We start from the raw sequence: 15,605 nt of genomic DNA on the forward strand, positions 1-15,605 counted from the left end.
TGAAGTGTATGGTGAAGTGCGTTACGGGTTGTAACGCCCTTACTGATTGTATTGTAACCTTCTACTGAGCATCATATATCACAAAACTAAGTTGATTACAATGTAATGTGCACAAGGAATAAATGGATAGAATAACTTTAAAAAATGGACTGGATTGTGGGGAGAATATTCAGACTTAAAGAGGCTGCAAGGAATTCAGTCTTCATCATATTATAGCCTGAACATAAGCAATAGGTATGCAATTCATATTTGGAATGATGGAAATTTAGTAACATTAAACAGTAAAAGCTTACCTGGGAGTAAGTGCCACAGAATTTAATGGGTCCTCTCTCTCTCTATAGTCTGCCAAGAAAATGTCGCAAAAGCGGCGTCCCCCAAAGAGTCAGAAAATGACTCAGGGACCTTTCTTCTCTCTGAATAGACATGTTTGTCCTATTCTATAGACATGTTGAAGTCTTGTCTGTTACTCTGACTTACCAAATTTTCTGCAGCCGTTCTTACAAAGCAGTTACTTAATCATCCTCCGGTAAAAAGCATCTTGGCAGCCAGAGCTATGGGAGTTATCAGACATCTTTTGTGAAGTGACATTAGCCGTAAGACAGGCCATTTAGCAAAGACTATAGTCAGTTTTCAGAGTTCTGTGGATGACTCATTCAACAACTTTCTGTATTTTTTTAAAATTGAATTTCTGGGGCACATTCCATAACATATACGTAAGATCAGCTAATTTCTAACATTGTATGGTATCTAGCTGATACGGGTATAATATCACTGAAAGGCATGCATACAAAAAAGCTGCACCATAAACATTTCTGATTTCTAAAAAAATAGGCATTAGTAATAAATGCCTATCTTTTCCTTAATTATTTCTAAAGCTTTGAAGAGTATAATTGTTTATGACCAATACCTTTGATTATTAAATATAAATAATAAGGATTTATTAGTTGTTTTGAAATGTGTATTTAAATGTGTTATTTTTAAATATATACTTTTACCTTAACATATCAAAATACATTTAAATCTTCCTTGCTTCAGAAAAAGAAATCCTTTCAGAGGAAGAGAATCTTTGAATGTAATTCATAGAGGAAATGGGGGGATTCTCTCAGTTTAAATTTATGTTTAGTTGTGGGCAGTTCATGGAGACATCCTGACTGGTCCTAATAAGATTGCAACATCCCCATCAGCTTCTGCCCAAGACAATCAAATGAGTCTGACAGCTGATCATTTGATGCACTATTGCTTCAAATAATATAGTCCTTCAGCATACACCCATGAAAATTCTCTTGATCTTTTTCTTTTCTTTTTTTAATCTTCCATAATAGTTAATCCCTGATATTTATTTGGGGATACAGTCCAAACTGTTTTCTATTCACGAAACAAAGCAATCATCCTGTACTGGGGAAATAACACTTCTTGAAAATGTAATGCCATGTATTTTATTCAAAGATTATAAAATTCAGGATATTCTTAGGTGCATGATTCTGAGTTGAGACACGTTAGTGAAGCCTGCAGAACAGTTAAAACCACCCTGAGCTTCAAATAATGGTGGTAGTAATGCTCATTAAATTGCTCAATATTATATATCAGCTGAGAAAGTGAAGCTAGGCAGAATTTTAAATGGTTTTGATTGCCTTTCCTTGACAGTTTTCCCCCTTAACTTATGGCATTTCTCCCAAGGAATGACCATACAAACCCTTCAATTAAAAAGGGCCTGGAACAGGCTTGTTGCTTCTTAGAATGTACTTTTGTTTAAAATTTCCAGCTCTTCTTCAGTGATTCATAATTTCAGAATAAAGAGGAAATGTTGCAATGATTTAAGATGAGGATGTTAGCAAGAGAGATGTTTCTCAAAAGGCTTGGAATGTTACTAGAATCCAGATACAAAGGTCAGATAAATGCCATGATTGCAAATAACACTGGAAGCTAGAGGTTTGAGTTTAAGAAATCTGTGGCTTAATTCTATGCCTATCTATTTTTATATAAAAATATATTGAAGTCTTGACATGTTTAGGATTGTATTAAAAATATTTATCAGCATGACTTAAATAGGACCTCGTGGGATGATATTATTATTATTATTATTATTATTATTATTATTATTATTATTATTATTATATTGTGCCAAAAATAATCGTTTTTGACTCCTAATGATCACGTAGATTTTCTCCATGACAATCTATCCCTCACCCGTTCTTTCAGGTCTTCCAGTGGTGCACTCATTGCCACTGTAACTAAGTCCATCCACCTTTTTGCTGGTCACCCTCTTCTTTTTCCTTCCACCTTTCCCAGCATTAGAGCCCTCTCCAAGGAGCTGGGTCTTTGCATAATGTATCTGAAGTAGGATAATTTGAGCCTGGTCATTTGTGCCTCGAGTGAGAACTTTGGGTTGATTTGTTTGATGACCCATTGGTTTGTTTTCTTTGCTGCCCATGGTATTCTCAGGAGTCTTGTCCAACACCAAAATTCAAGGCGTCAATACTCTTCCTACTCTTGCTTCCATAGAGGGTCACAGGGAATACCCTGGTTTGCAGAATTCTGATCTTGGGGGATTTAGATGATTGCAAATTAAGATGTATTATTTCACTAAGATTTTGATTCAGATTTATTTTGGGGTTAAAGTTAAACTCAGTATCAGTAGCTACTGTGAAATTCAACACAAATGTTTGCTAACTTCTGATTGCTTTGATCAACAGTGGCAGATTTTGTTTGTGGCATAACTGTAATGGTTGTTTTGAGCTGACCAGAAAAAAGCAAAGGTTCTATAATCAGTTCACACTCACCTTCCCCAAAATTGACTCTGATTATCTTATTTTGTTGGAATGGCCTGTGAAATAATTCAGATAAAATAAGCCACAAGTTTATTATTTGGTGGGAGAGTTCATTATGAATTCAAGTAATCCTGGATTAATGTGAAGGCTTTTTTAGTAGTATTTTTATGAATTACTGATCTGGTTGAACAATATTTACATCTGATTGTTCTTCCCTTTCCTTTAAAACATACTGAAAAGAATAGCTGTGTCTGGCAAATTCATAAGGCTGACATGGGAATGCCAAGTCTATTTATCGTATTTGAATTTGAAATATATATTTATATCTGGGCATTATAGGGTAAAACTTGCATCTATACAGACTAACTTTTCTAGCCTAGTCATTTCTATGATTTCTTCAATGAAAAGATGTGACAAAGTTGCAATATGAAGCTTTGTCTTCAGAAATGGAACAGGGAGTAACCATAACAGGGTTTTTAGAATGGTTTGGTTATGGAGTGCTAATATGAAGGACCTTTCTTAGTGTTGACTGACTTGGACTCAAAAGGACAGGCAAAGATGTGCTTATCTTACCGTTTAATGCATATTTTTGTCTTTTTTAAGCTGCTTTTACTCATATTTTTATATTTGTGGTATTAATTTTTTAATGGGTGTTTGATTCTTTAATGATTATCCTACCAGTTCTAATACAGAATGATCATACCCAAAGAGAGTGGTTGAAGGCAAGCCTTGGAGACCTCCCAGGATCCCTGCTACACCATATTTTTAAAGATTCATTTCATAAAAGAAATCCAATAGGAAGCTGGCTTGCTGCAAAGCAAAGCACTTCCTCTAGTTACAGTCAGGGATGCCTTTGGTTTATATAAAAGTCGCACTGGAATGGTACAATGCCTTCTGTAGAGCTACAGTAGTTCACCTTCTTATAAAAGGATGCTTTGTAACTGGCCTTGCCCATCGTGACTGCCATTTTATAAATAAGCAGGTGCCCATGGCATCCATCTTGTGAATGTGCCTGCCACATGTGCCCTTGGCCCTGAGAGTTTGCTTGATTTAAGGAGACTTACAGTTCTTAAAAAAGCAAGATGCATTTCTGACTTCAGGGGTTGCTGTTATTTTTCAAACAGAAAAGGAAACCTTCTTTGCTTCTCATTTCCTCTTATTAAATTTTATGGAGTTTAGCATTCCTGCTCCCCTGACCTCCTTACTAGGACTAACACATGGGCAGCTTCAACTCTTGCTTATAAAGACTAAATTGAAATTGAGGGACTGGGGGTCCAGCTTGCTCTGGAGGAGAGACTAGGCCTCAGAGGAGTCCTCCCATGGCCCTGCAAAGGAGGAAGCAGCTCAAAGGGGCTGAATGAAAGGACTGTCTATGTCCCCCTTTATAGAAAGGTAGCACATGGAATTAATTACATCACACTCTTATTTTCTCCATCAGTACTTTTTCATCACTTACAAAAATTGTAATTGAATTCTTACTAATTTGATACTTTGTGCTGAATCATCCACCTAACCGCACTTTTAAATCTAATTCACCAGACAAAATGACTTTACGATCAGATCAAGTTGCACATCATACGCTCTGTTTTCCTAGGCAGAGGTGGGTAATGCAATGCTTGGAAACCCTGAGGTGCCCCTAAGGCCTTGAAGAGGCACCCCAATCCTCAAAACCAATTGAAAACATCACTGGGAACTCAGAAGGGATCATGATTGCCTTATGTTGCATTTGTCACAAGTTTGTGCTTCTGTCTTGGTGCCATCTTGATTGTTAGGAAAGTGTGGTGGTGTCCTACAAATCCTTCTCCACTTTCTCTCAGGCTCTGTCAGTATCTGAATTACAGCAGCAAGTTAATTGCAAAGCTGTAAGTAGCTGCATGGGGGAAGGCCAGGAGGACATGTCTTTCTCTTAGATGTATGATACCTTTTACTTTAAAAGCGAATAGCCTTCCTCTCAGATCACGGCATTTCTGTTTCTGAAATAGCTTCAACGGCACCTCTGCCATAGAAATGAATCCTTTTAATGTCAAGTTAATTTAGGCATTTCTGGTGCAGCCTAAATTATATATCAGGAAATAGTATAAATGGTACAATTATGTCTGCAGGCAAGATTTACACTGCTTTCTGATTTGGTAATTCTGCTTCGTGAAAAGGAATGCCTTTTTTTTCTTGTCAGAAAGGTTTAGTGTAAAAGATCACCCATTAGATAGGGCCTGTGAAAATATAAAACTTGGTAAGTACAAACTTAATACATGCAGCCTCTTAAGGTGAGAAGTTGGAAGCAGACTAATCAGGCGCATTCTGTAGCATGAACTGTCTTTCCTGCCACCCTTAATTATGGCCTTGAAGACTACATCAAATCAACACTCATCATTGGTTTTATCTTAATCAGAACTTACACACCAGTTTAAACTGTGATTTGAGTTCTAGTTAAGAGGATGCCTTGTTTGACATTAACTGTTATTAACATCAGCATGATATAATGTTTAACTGTGGTTAGGAAAGGGATATTGAAAGAACAGGATGGCTGGGGCAGGTGTGAAATCTCAGCTCCTGGTTGTAAGGATATTAGTATCTGTCCACAGTGGGGAATTTGGAGAACGTTGTGTATCCTGACCATTTTTGCACTGAAATATTTTTCTTGCATGACTTTGAATGTAATCGAGCTGGAAATAATTCACTGATAAGTGATGAATCAGATGTGAAACTGACTTTGTAGTGATTGGCGAAAAATATTTCTTTTCTTTTTCTGTTTGATAAAGAGAAGAAAATACTTTCAAATAAGTAAAACCATAATTTTCCCCCCTCACATCTTTCTTAAATGTGCCTTTAAGAAAAAAATGGACAAGTTTTAGGATTATTTTTTTCTTTTTGAAGCGCAGAATGTACTTATGCTGTTCTGTAGAATGTATTATGTTCCATTCAGCAACATTTTATTGTTTATAAATAAACATTTTATTGTTTTATTGTAAACCTCCCAGAGTCCCCCATTGGGGGAGAGGGACGGTAAGATACATCTAAAATAAACAAACAAACAAACAAACATAACCAGTCAGAGTGGAGCCTGCTTCTTACCTTTTTGGTCGTTACCATTCTTGTCTTTTCATTTTGTTCAGTTTGGTTAATCTCACAAAAAGCTAAGCAGGGCCAGAGCTAGTTAGTGCTTGGATGAGAGACCATCAGGAAATCACTAGACTATGGGTTAAACTGTAAGCATTATTTAAGAGTTGCATTACTTTTGACATCAACCCCCGCACCCCACCCCACCCCGGCTTGTGAGGAAGCTTGAAAAAAAGTCTGTCTGCTTTAATTAATAGCAAAGAGTATTGTATTCATGTGTGGTCTGAAGTTCTTCCCAGTCTTTTCAAAGTGTGCACGGGGGTCTTATAGATAAGATGTATATGAATTTCTTAGGTTAACATTTGATTGTGAAAACAGAGCATGAAGGTCAATAGCTCTATTTTGAATGTAATTATAGGTTTCTCAGCTCACTTTCATTTGGTAGTCAAGCCAGCTTCTTCAAGTACTAAGAAAGTATTTTTCGTGGAGATACTAATCACAACTGGTCTGTATTTTTCACCCTTTTTATTTTCTGTGCACTGATTTAACAATAGAAGAAAACAACATAGTGTAATTCATGGGCAATTGGGGATGGTTGAAGTTCTCTCACAGTGCAGAGAAAGAGCAGTAATGTTGCTAAGACATGCATAAAGTTTATTTTTGAGATTTGACTTTCATAGTGTTAAAACTCAGTAGACTCTTTAGAATTAGATTTTGTTTGCCCAGTATTAAAAGCTAGAGAAAAGAGAAAATACTGAGTCTTCTGTGCCAGGATTTGGAATGATAAAATTGCTCATAACATGGAATTGCATTTGCACCACAAAACCTGTAAATACTTGGGAAGCAAGAATATTTGGAATGCAGAGTCATGGAAGCATGAATGTTAGGGTTCAGAATGACTGTTCTCAAATGCTTTAAGGTTTATGTCGTATGCCTTCAAGCCACTCTCCCTATGGTCCCTTCTGAAACATTCTTCTTTTCATTTTACAGCAGCCCATTGTGCCTGCCCATCCAATGGCTCCTCCTAGCCCCAGTATCACCAGCAGCAATAACAACAGCAGCAGCAGCAGCAACTCAGGATGGGATCAATTAAGTAAAACAAACTTGTATATCAGAGGGCTGCCTCCAAATACCACTGACCAGGACTTAGTAAAACTATGCCAACCGTAAGTATGCTTGTTGAAAATAAATTGAGAAATGTGTGGTTGAAGATTTAAAGAAAGGTCTTTTTTCCTGGCTCTGCCAACAAGACCCATAGAATTAAAAAAAAATCTTAGCACAGAAATGTGTTTTCTGTATCAGAACTGAGTGGAGATCATAGTTCTACAAAACAGGATAAGACTAATAATTTTGCATTGACTATTTCATACCGTTTGAATGGAGAATTATTAAACAGTCAGTTAGAAATTCATGCCTATCTTGTGGCAGTGACAGTGAATTCTGGCCATAACCCTTTAAGTAAAGATTTTTGTCCATGGCGCCTAAATAAAATATGATGGGTATCAAGAATTCTTTTTATTAGTTTTAATAAATGTTGTAGATTCCTTTTCTAGTTTCAGAACTTGGAGCCAGATCATTGGTACACATGAGCAGTAGAGCCTTATGAGTTATCAGTCTGATGAAGTATTCACCTGGAAGGCCTCATTAGCCTGATACTGATACACTTAAGTTTAAGAGATGTGTTGATTTTGCATGAACTATTTGAGTAAAACTAAGCTACCATTGTCTTAGCAGGTGGCAGCACCTGACCAACTTTGTCTAGGCCCAGAAGCTAAGCAGGGCCTGGCCTGGTTTGTACTTGGGCAGGAGACCTCCAGGGAATATCTTCTTTGGAATAACCTTCCTTCAGAGAGAAGAAGTGTCCCTTTCCTGATAAATGTTCTTCAAAACCTGGCTCTTCTGGAGAGCATTTGGGGACGAGATGGAATGTTACATCCCCAAGATGTAGGCACCTACTACTGCGGTCCGAACAGTATGTCATGGCTGTTTGCTGTGCCTAATGGTTTGTTATGGTTTGCAATCTTATTACTGTAAAGGCATGGTAAGCTCCTCAAGAGTCTCCTAATGGGAGCAGCATTTAATCTGTAGTAAACGATACATACTTACCATGGCTGTAGGGAAGTTGGAAAAACATTTGGAAACTTTTGGAAGTTGGAAAAACATTCCAGAAGGATGTTCTCAGTCCAAAGAAAACTACATGGATGCATCCATGAAGTCACCAGGAGTAAAGATCTACTGTACCTTTACCTTAAGCTAATATTTGTGCCGCTCATTTTTGGTTACATGGTTAGACCCCAAAGTGCTTTTGTATGTAGCAGACGTATTCCATTTACGAAAAGATTGTTTTATTCTTCACACAGAGTATTGTAGCATGTTTTAAATAAATCCACTATTCTTCTGCAAATAAAGGAGCTTGAAAAACCAGAAATTTCAACAGTTATTGCAAAGCCCCCTGTTACAGCACTTCACATAACTGTGCAAGTTCTTTTTCCATGAATCTTGGTGACTGTTTGCTTTTGATTTTATAGTCTATAATCAGGCTATTTTGTAGACTGATGTTAAGCTCATTTGAGGAAGATCTCTTTTTAGTTTTTCTAGACTTTGGTCAATGAAAACACAATATTGTGAAAGTTACTCTGCAAAGCAGATAATTCTTGCTATTTACCAAGCTGACCAGCTACTACAATTCCAGGTAGTTCTTGCTGCTGTTTAACTTTTCTCTTTGGAATTCTATCTCTTATTAATTGTGCTTTATTTGTACCATAAATAAACCATATCATTTCGACAAGTTGGGATAGAGTGATCCAACTTTAACACATTTTAAAATAAAAATTATAGGTAGTTTGCATTTCTCTTCTGCCTTCCTGGGCATATTAATGATTCTACAATGATATGACAGCAGACAACTCTTGTGGAATTTGTAATTGGCAAGTCCTGTGGAATGCATCAGGGCCAGCAGGCTAAGTGCTATGTTTCAGCAGTGTGTATGATCCTTAACCCTGAACTTAGAGGGTAAGACCACATTAAATCCTCCTGTCAATTGCTCTTAACCTGTTGTGATTAGAACTATTGGAAAATTGCCCGTAATTCTAAATACATTTGTAAACTGCATGTTCAGACCTATTGACTTTTGTCCCATTCCATATTTGCACTACATATAGAGCCATATATTTTCTTTCCTTTTATGGGGTCTGAATGAAACCTATTTTGATGATATCTGGAAAACACAAAATGACTGTGGGCCACACAGTCTGATTCCTGTATGATACAGGTTGCTGTACTGTGAAACTGATGCCACAAGTTCCCACTAAGCTGGAAAGCATTTTTATCATCATCTTGTTGGGGAAAAAAATCTTGTTAAAAAAAAGAAAATTTCTTCTTTGCCTGCAAATATTCCCATTGCTATTTAGTCTAGGGATGAAAAATAAGAAGACAATTGACACTTCAGTGTGCTAGATGTTAACTGATATGCATTGGCAATGTTTTCTTGTGTTTCTAACTCAGCTGCAAAGGCAAGCTTTATGCAGGGCTGTGTGTACCTGATGTTAGTTTCCGTTCTGAGCTGTGCTAAATGTGCAAATGTTAAGAGCAACAAGGTTTAATTTCTGCTCTGTAAATTCTGTATTCTGTGGCTACCATAATAGACAGCTAATCCTCAATGTAATTGAATGGAACTGGATTGTAGAAGGAAATATTTGTATATTTACATACCTCTTGTGCTTCAGTATCCGTTTGTTTCTTCTCAGTTGTTTTATTCAGTTCAATTCTGGCATAGAGCTAATGTCTTTGATAAATTGAACTTTTTTAAAAAAAACACTAGATAACTTTTGGCCTTTTGAGAGTTTTTATCTAATTGCAGAGTTGTTGCATCTTACTGTCTTATTTGTAGCACTGCAATTAAAAATTTTGTAGTTTTTTTAGGTACTACTTTGTGCATTTATTTTTTTTACAGATTAATGTGGAAAGGTATTTTTGATGGAGAAAAGGTTTCTTGTTGCCAGCCTGTTTGGTCTTTGGATTTCTTCCATTTCCTACCTCTGTTCACCTGGCCTTTGTAACTAGTCTTCCACTTGCATTTTTCTCTGCCAGATTGGAACAGACATTTGTACTCACCTGGGAGAGCAGATGTTTTCAGAGAGTATTAGCAAGATTCTAAAATAATTTAGAGGAATAAAAGCTCGTTTTCAGTAAGTTGCCATATGTTGAAGTATGAATGCATTTGTTTAGTTTTGCATTAGGACATCCAATTCTTCCTCCCCCCTTTCAGATGCAAATGTTAGGCCTGAGGTATGATTTGGAGGTAGAGTACTAAATTAGTTGTGTTTCTTTCCATATTCTTTCATACAATCAGTCCTTTTTAAAAAATGGAATTATACAAAAAACTGAGCAAAATCCTATTAGAATATGGTATGCAATTAAGCTTGTTGTTGTTTATTCGTTTAGTCGCTTCCGACTCTTCGTGACTTCATGGACCAGCCCACGCCAGAGCTTCCTGTCGGTCGTCAACATCCCCAGCTCCCCCAGGGACGAGTCCGTCACCTCTAGAATATCATCCATCCATCTTGCCCTTGGTCGGCCCCTCTTCCTTTTGCCTTCCACTCTCCCTAGCATCAGCATCTTCTCCAGGGTGTCCTGTCTTCTCATTATGTGGCCAAAGTATTTCAGTTTTGCCTTTAATATCATTCCCTCAAGTGAGCAGTCTGGCTTTATTTCCTGGAGGATGGACTGGTTGGATCTTCTTGCAGTCCAAGGCACTCTCAGAATTTTCCTCCAACACCACAGTTCAAAAGCATCGATCTTCCTTCGCTCAGCCTTCCTTATGGTCCAGCTCTCGCAGCCATATGTTACTACAGGGAACACCATTGCTTTAACTATGCGGGCCTTTGTTGTCAGTGTGATGTCTCTGCTCTTAACTATTTTATCGAGATTTGTCATTGCTCTTCTCCCAAGGATTAAGCGTCTTCTGATTTCCTGACTGCAGTCAGCATCTGCAGTAATCTTTGCACCTAGGAATACAAAGTCTTTCACTGCTTCTACATTTTCTCCCTCTATTTGCCAGTCATCAATCAAGCTGGTTGCCATAATCTTGGTTTTTTTGAGGTTTAGCTGCAAGCCAGCTTTTGCACTTTCTTCTTTCACCTTCATCATAAGGCTCCTCAGTTCCTCTTCACTTTCAGCCATCAAAGTGGTATCATCTGCATATCTGAGATTGTTAATGTTTCTTCCAGAGATTTTAACTCCAGCCTTGGATTCCTCAAGACCAGCTTGTCGCATGATGTGTTCTGCATACAAGTTGAATAGGTAGGGTGAGAGTATACAGCCCTGCCGTACTCCTTTCCCAATCTTAAACCAGTCCGTTGTTCCGTGGTCTGTTCTTACTGTTGCTACTTGGTCGTTATACAGATTCTTCAGGAGGCATACAAGATGACTTGGTATCCCCATACCACTAAGAACTTGCCACAATTTGTTATGGTCCACACAGTCAAAGGCTTTAGAATAGTCAATAAAACAGAAATAGATGTTTTTCTGAAACTCCCTGGCTTTTTCCATTATCCAGCGGATATTGGCAATTTGGTCTCTAGTTCCTCTGCCTTTTCTAAACCCAGCTTGTACATCTGGCAATTCTCGCTCCATGAAGTGCTGAAGTCTACCTTGCAGGATCTTGAGCATTACCTTACTGGCATGTGAAATGAGTGCCACTGTTCGATAGTTTGAACATTCTTTAGTGTTTCCCTTTTTTGGTATGGGGATATAAGTTGATTTTTTCCAATCTGATGGCCATTCTTGTGTTTTCCAAATTTGCTGGCATATAGCATGCATTACCTTGACAGCATCATCTTGCAAGATTTTGAACAGTTCAGCTGGGATGCCGTCTTCTCCTGTTGCCTTGTTATTAGCAATGCTTCTTAAGGCCCACTCAACCTCACTCTTCAGGATGTCTGGCTCTAGCTCACTGACCACACCGTCAAAGCTATCCCCGATATTGTTATCCTTCCTATACAGGTCTTCTGTATATTCTTGCCACCTTTTCTTGATCTCTTCTTCTTCTGTTAGGTCCTTGCCATCTTTGTTTTTGATCATACCCATTTTTGCCTGGAATTTACCTCCAATGTTTCTAATTTTCTGGAAGAGGTCTCTTGTCCTTCCTGTTGTATTGTCTTCTTCCACTTCCGCGCATTGCTTGTTTAAAAATAATTCCTTATCTCTTCTGGCTAACCTCTGGAATTTTGCATTTAATTGGGCATATCTCCCCCTATCGCTGTTGCCTTTTGCTTTCCTTCTTTCTTGGGCTACTTCTAGTGTCTCAGCAGACAGCCATTTTGCCTTCTTGGTTTTCTCTTTCTTTGGGATGTATTTTGTTGCCGCCTCCTGAACAATGCTGCCAACTTCTGTCCAGAGTTCTTCCGGGACCCTATCTACTAAGTCCAGTCCCTTAAATCTATTCTTCACCTCCACTGCATATTCCTGAGGAATATTCGTGAGCTCATATCTAGCTGATCTGTGGGTCTTCCCTAATCTCTTTAGTCTGATCCTAAATTGTGCAAGAAGAAGTTCATGGTCTGAACTACAGTCAGCTCCAGGCCTTGTTTTTACCGACTGTACAGATGTCCGCCACCTTTGGCTGCAAAGGATGTAATCAATCTGATTTCGGTGTTGTCCATCTGGTGAAGTCCATGTGTAAAGCCGTCTCTTAGGTTGTTGGAAGAGAGTGTTTGTTATGCAGAGTGAATTGTCTTGGCAAAATTCTATCAGCCTATGTCCTGCTTCGTTTTGTTCTCCCAGGCCATACTTACCTGTAATTCGAGGTGTCATTTGACTGCCCACCTTAGCATTCCAGTCTCCTGTGATGAAAATAACATCTCTTTTAGGCGTGTTGTCCAGTAGGTGCTGCAGATCCTCATAGAACTGCTCTACTTCAGCTTCTTCAGCATTTGTGGTTGGGGCGTATATTTGGATCACTGTGATGTTAGATGGCTTGCCCTGAATTCGAATTGAGATCATTCTGTCGTTTTTGGGGTTGTATCCAAGCACTGCTTTAGCCACTTTACTATTAATTATGAAGGCTACTCCATTTCTTCTGTGGTCCTCTTGTCCACAGTAGTAGATCTGGTGGTCATTTGATGTGAAGTGGCCCATTCCAGTCCATTTCAGTTCACTGACGCCCAGAATGTCTATCTTTAATCTTGACATCTCACCAATAACTACATCCAATTTGCCCTGGCTCATAGATCTTACATTCCAGGTTCCAATGGTGTGTTGATCCTTAGAACATCGGATTCGCCGTTCACCACCAGCACCGTCGGCCGCTAACCGTCCTTTCGGCTTTGAGCTAGCTGCGTCATCACAACTGGGGCTAGTTGAGCTCATCCTCTGTTCCTCCCCAGTAGCATTTTGACCATCTTCCGACCTGGGGGTCTCATCTTCCGATGGTATACCGACATATCTCTGGTTGTACTGATCCATTTAGTTTTCACGGCAAGAATACTGGGGTGGGTTGCCATTACCTTCCCCAGGGATCGCATTTAGTCTGACCTCTCTGTCATGACCTTCCCGTCTTGGGTGGCCCTTCACGGTTTAGCTCATGGCATCATTGAGGTGCTCAAGCTCCAGCACCACAACAAGGTAACGATCCTTTGCGGAGCAATTAAGCTTAGGGACTATATAAATAGTACTTTTGTGCCAGTCTTTTGTTTTGTACCTCAAGCCATATGTATAGGTGTTACAGAACAAAGTCAAATTCTTCTGGATGCTGCAACAACAACAAACCTTCTGTAGTCTTTTCTTCTGTGTAATTTAATTATATCTGGTAGCAAGGAAAGTTCCTTGATATGAGATGCTCCAAGATAAAGGACGTTTTTATGTCTGGTACTTTAGAAAATAGTCTAAAATGTTGAATATGCCATTTAAATTGTCTCTTTATTAAAATATTGCTCTTACTCGTACCATGGAGACATTAAACTGGTTTACATAGCTGCTTTATGTTGATAAAATTAATAATTACCACCGTAGTTCACTGGATTCTTTCAAAATGAAAGGGACAATGGAAAGGTTGGGTTAATAGTATATGAATTTAAGAAAATGTGAAACTCTTAGGTATATACTGCTGTAACACACTCTGTTTGATGAAAATGCACATTCTGCTGTACAAAATTGAATGTTTATATATCAAGAAAGCAGAACACACACACACACATACCTCAAATAGTTCTTGCAAAGTCCTTAAAATAGTTAAGTAGATTGTGATAATTGCCTTCAAAAAAATAGCTGATTCAGGAGAGGACTTGCTCACTAGAAGCACTCAGGGAAGGCCCAAACCGGCCTGTAGTGTTTCAATTTAAGATGTGCCTGCAGCCTCAGAAAGTCTTTCTATCATGGCATTTTCCTTTGAATGCATCTTGGATTCTCTATATTCTATGTGATTTTTGGGTGTCTTTGATAGTGATTGTAGAGGGATTTTTGAACCTAGACAATTCATTAGTGAGAAAAATGAAAGTCAAATGTTTCAATAAATTATTCAGCCCTTGATGCAAGATTGCCATTACGGTTAGGTTGCATAGCATTTTATTGCGTTCTTATAGGAGTAAGAAGTATATAGACTATAGCTAAAGTAACAGGATATTTTCAGGTTCAAAGAAGAAATTGTGTTTTGGAGTATGCATGGCCAAAAACAGCATCTGTCAGCAAATTGTGGCCCCAGGAAAAGCACAGCTAATATAAGAAGTTGCTGAGAACGTTAAATGAATGCCCTGCATACTCTGAAGCACCATTTTCCCCATCAATCTGAATCATTGCACAGCCACAATATTATCTCTACTTTCCAGTTTGGAAAAGATACTTAGCATATGCAGATCTACTAATCTACTGTATTAAGGTAACCCTTTTCCAACTACTGTCCTCTAGTGTCTTAAAACACTTTTTGTCATAACTCTTCCAGCCCTTCCAACATGGGACAACTGTTTTGAGCTTATAATGGGTGATTTCAAATCTGAAATGGTTCAAATTCAAAACATGTTGTTCATTGCTTCAAAATAATGGACTGCAGTGCTGAATTAATCTTTTAGCAATCTGGGAGGAAAGAAGGAAAAAGCAATGATCAATAAATCTGCAGCAACAACCGAAAGTCATAGTAGATGAACAACCAGTTTTCCTATTCTCTACTGGTACCTCTTGCTTTCAAGGACAATCATGATAGGGATATGATGGAAAGGAGAAAGAATCAGCTGTTCAGGCATGTACCTCTGCCACTGGTAGTGGAATATTGTATTTTCTGTACAAAATACAACATCAAATTTTATTTGTAGAGGTAAATGCCAATAAGCAAGAACAAATTAATACTATGCTACCAATGATTTAACATCAAATAGACATTAATGTTAATTGGAAACCCACCTATCAAGCAAGAATAGCAAAGTCAGCAAAGATGACAATTGTAACAATGTTTTATGGCATCTTAAGAGTGATACATTTATTTAAGATTGGAGTTACTTAATGAATCATAACACTATCAATGTTCTGCCAACAGGTAATTCGCATGACATTGCTACTACACCCAGCAAAACATGATCTGAAGTTTCAGTCCTTCTCTGACTGGGGCTAGAGAAAACTACTAATGTCTTTCCACATATTAAGTCTTTTATGCTCTTTATTACATTTAAGGATTTTAATTTTGTTTCAGAAAAGCTTACCACTGTTTAAGAAAAACCACTGGCACAAGAACATTTCCTGTTGGACAGTAGTTGGAAAAGGGTTACCTTAATAGATTAGTAGATCTATTACTAG

At 38.1% G+C, this 15,605-nt stretch overlaps 1 protein-coding gene across 4 annotated transcripts in view; it reads left to right on the top strand.

Moving 5' to 3' along the window:
- Positions 1 to 15,605, top strand: part of RBMS1 (RNA binding motif single stranded interacting protein 1) — a 168,183-nt gene that overhangs the window by 67,211 nt on the left and 85,367 nt on the right. For all 4 annotated transcript variants that reach the window (XM_063318310.1, XM_063318309.1, XM_063318307.1 and 1 more), the window contains exon 2: positions 6,816 to 6,991. In XM_063318310.1, coding sequence (XP_063174380.1) covers positions 6,816 to 6,991 — 176 coding nt within the window. The remainder of the gene's footprint in view (positions 1 to 6,815; positions 6,992 to 15,605) is intronic.

This window comes from Candoia aspera, chromosome 1, assembly GCF_035149785.1.
Source record: "Candoia aspera isolate rCanAsp1 chromosome 1, rCanAsp1.hap2, whole genome shotgun sequence".
In the NCBI taxonomy this organism is placed as follows: domain Eukaryota; kingdom Metazoa; phylum Chordata; class Lepidosauria; order Squamata; family Boidae; genus Candoia; species Candoia aspera.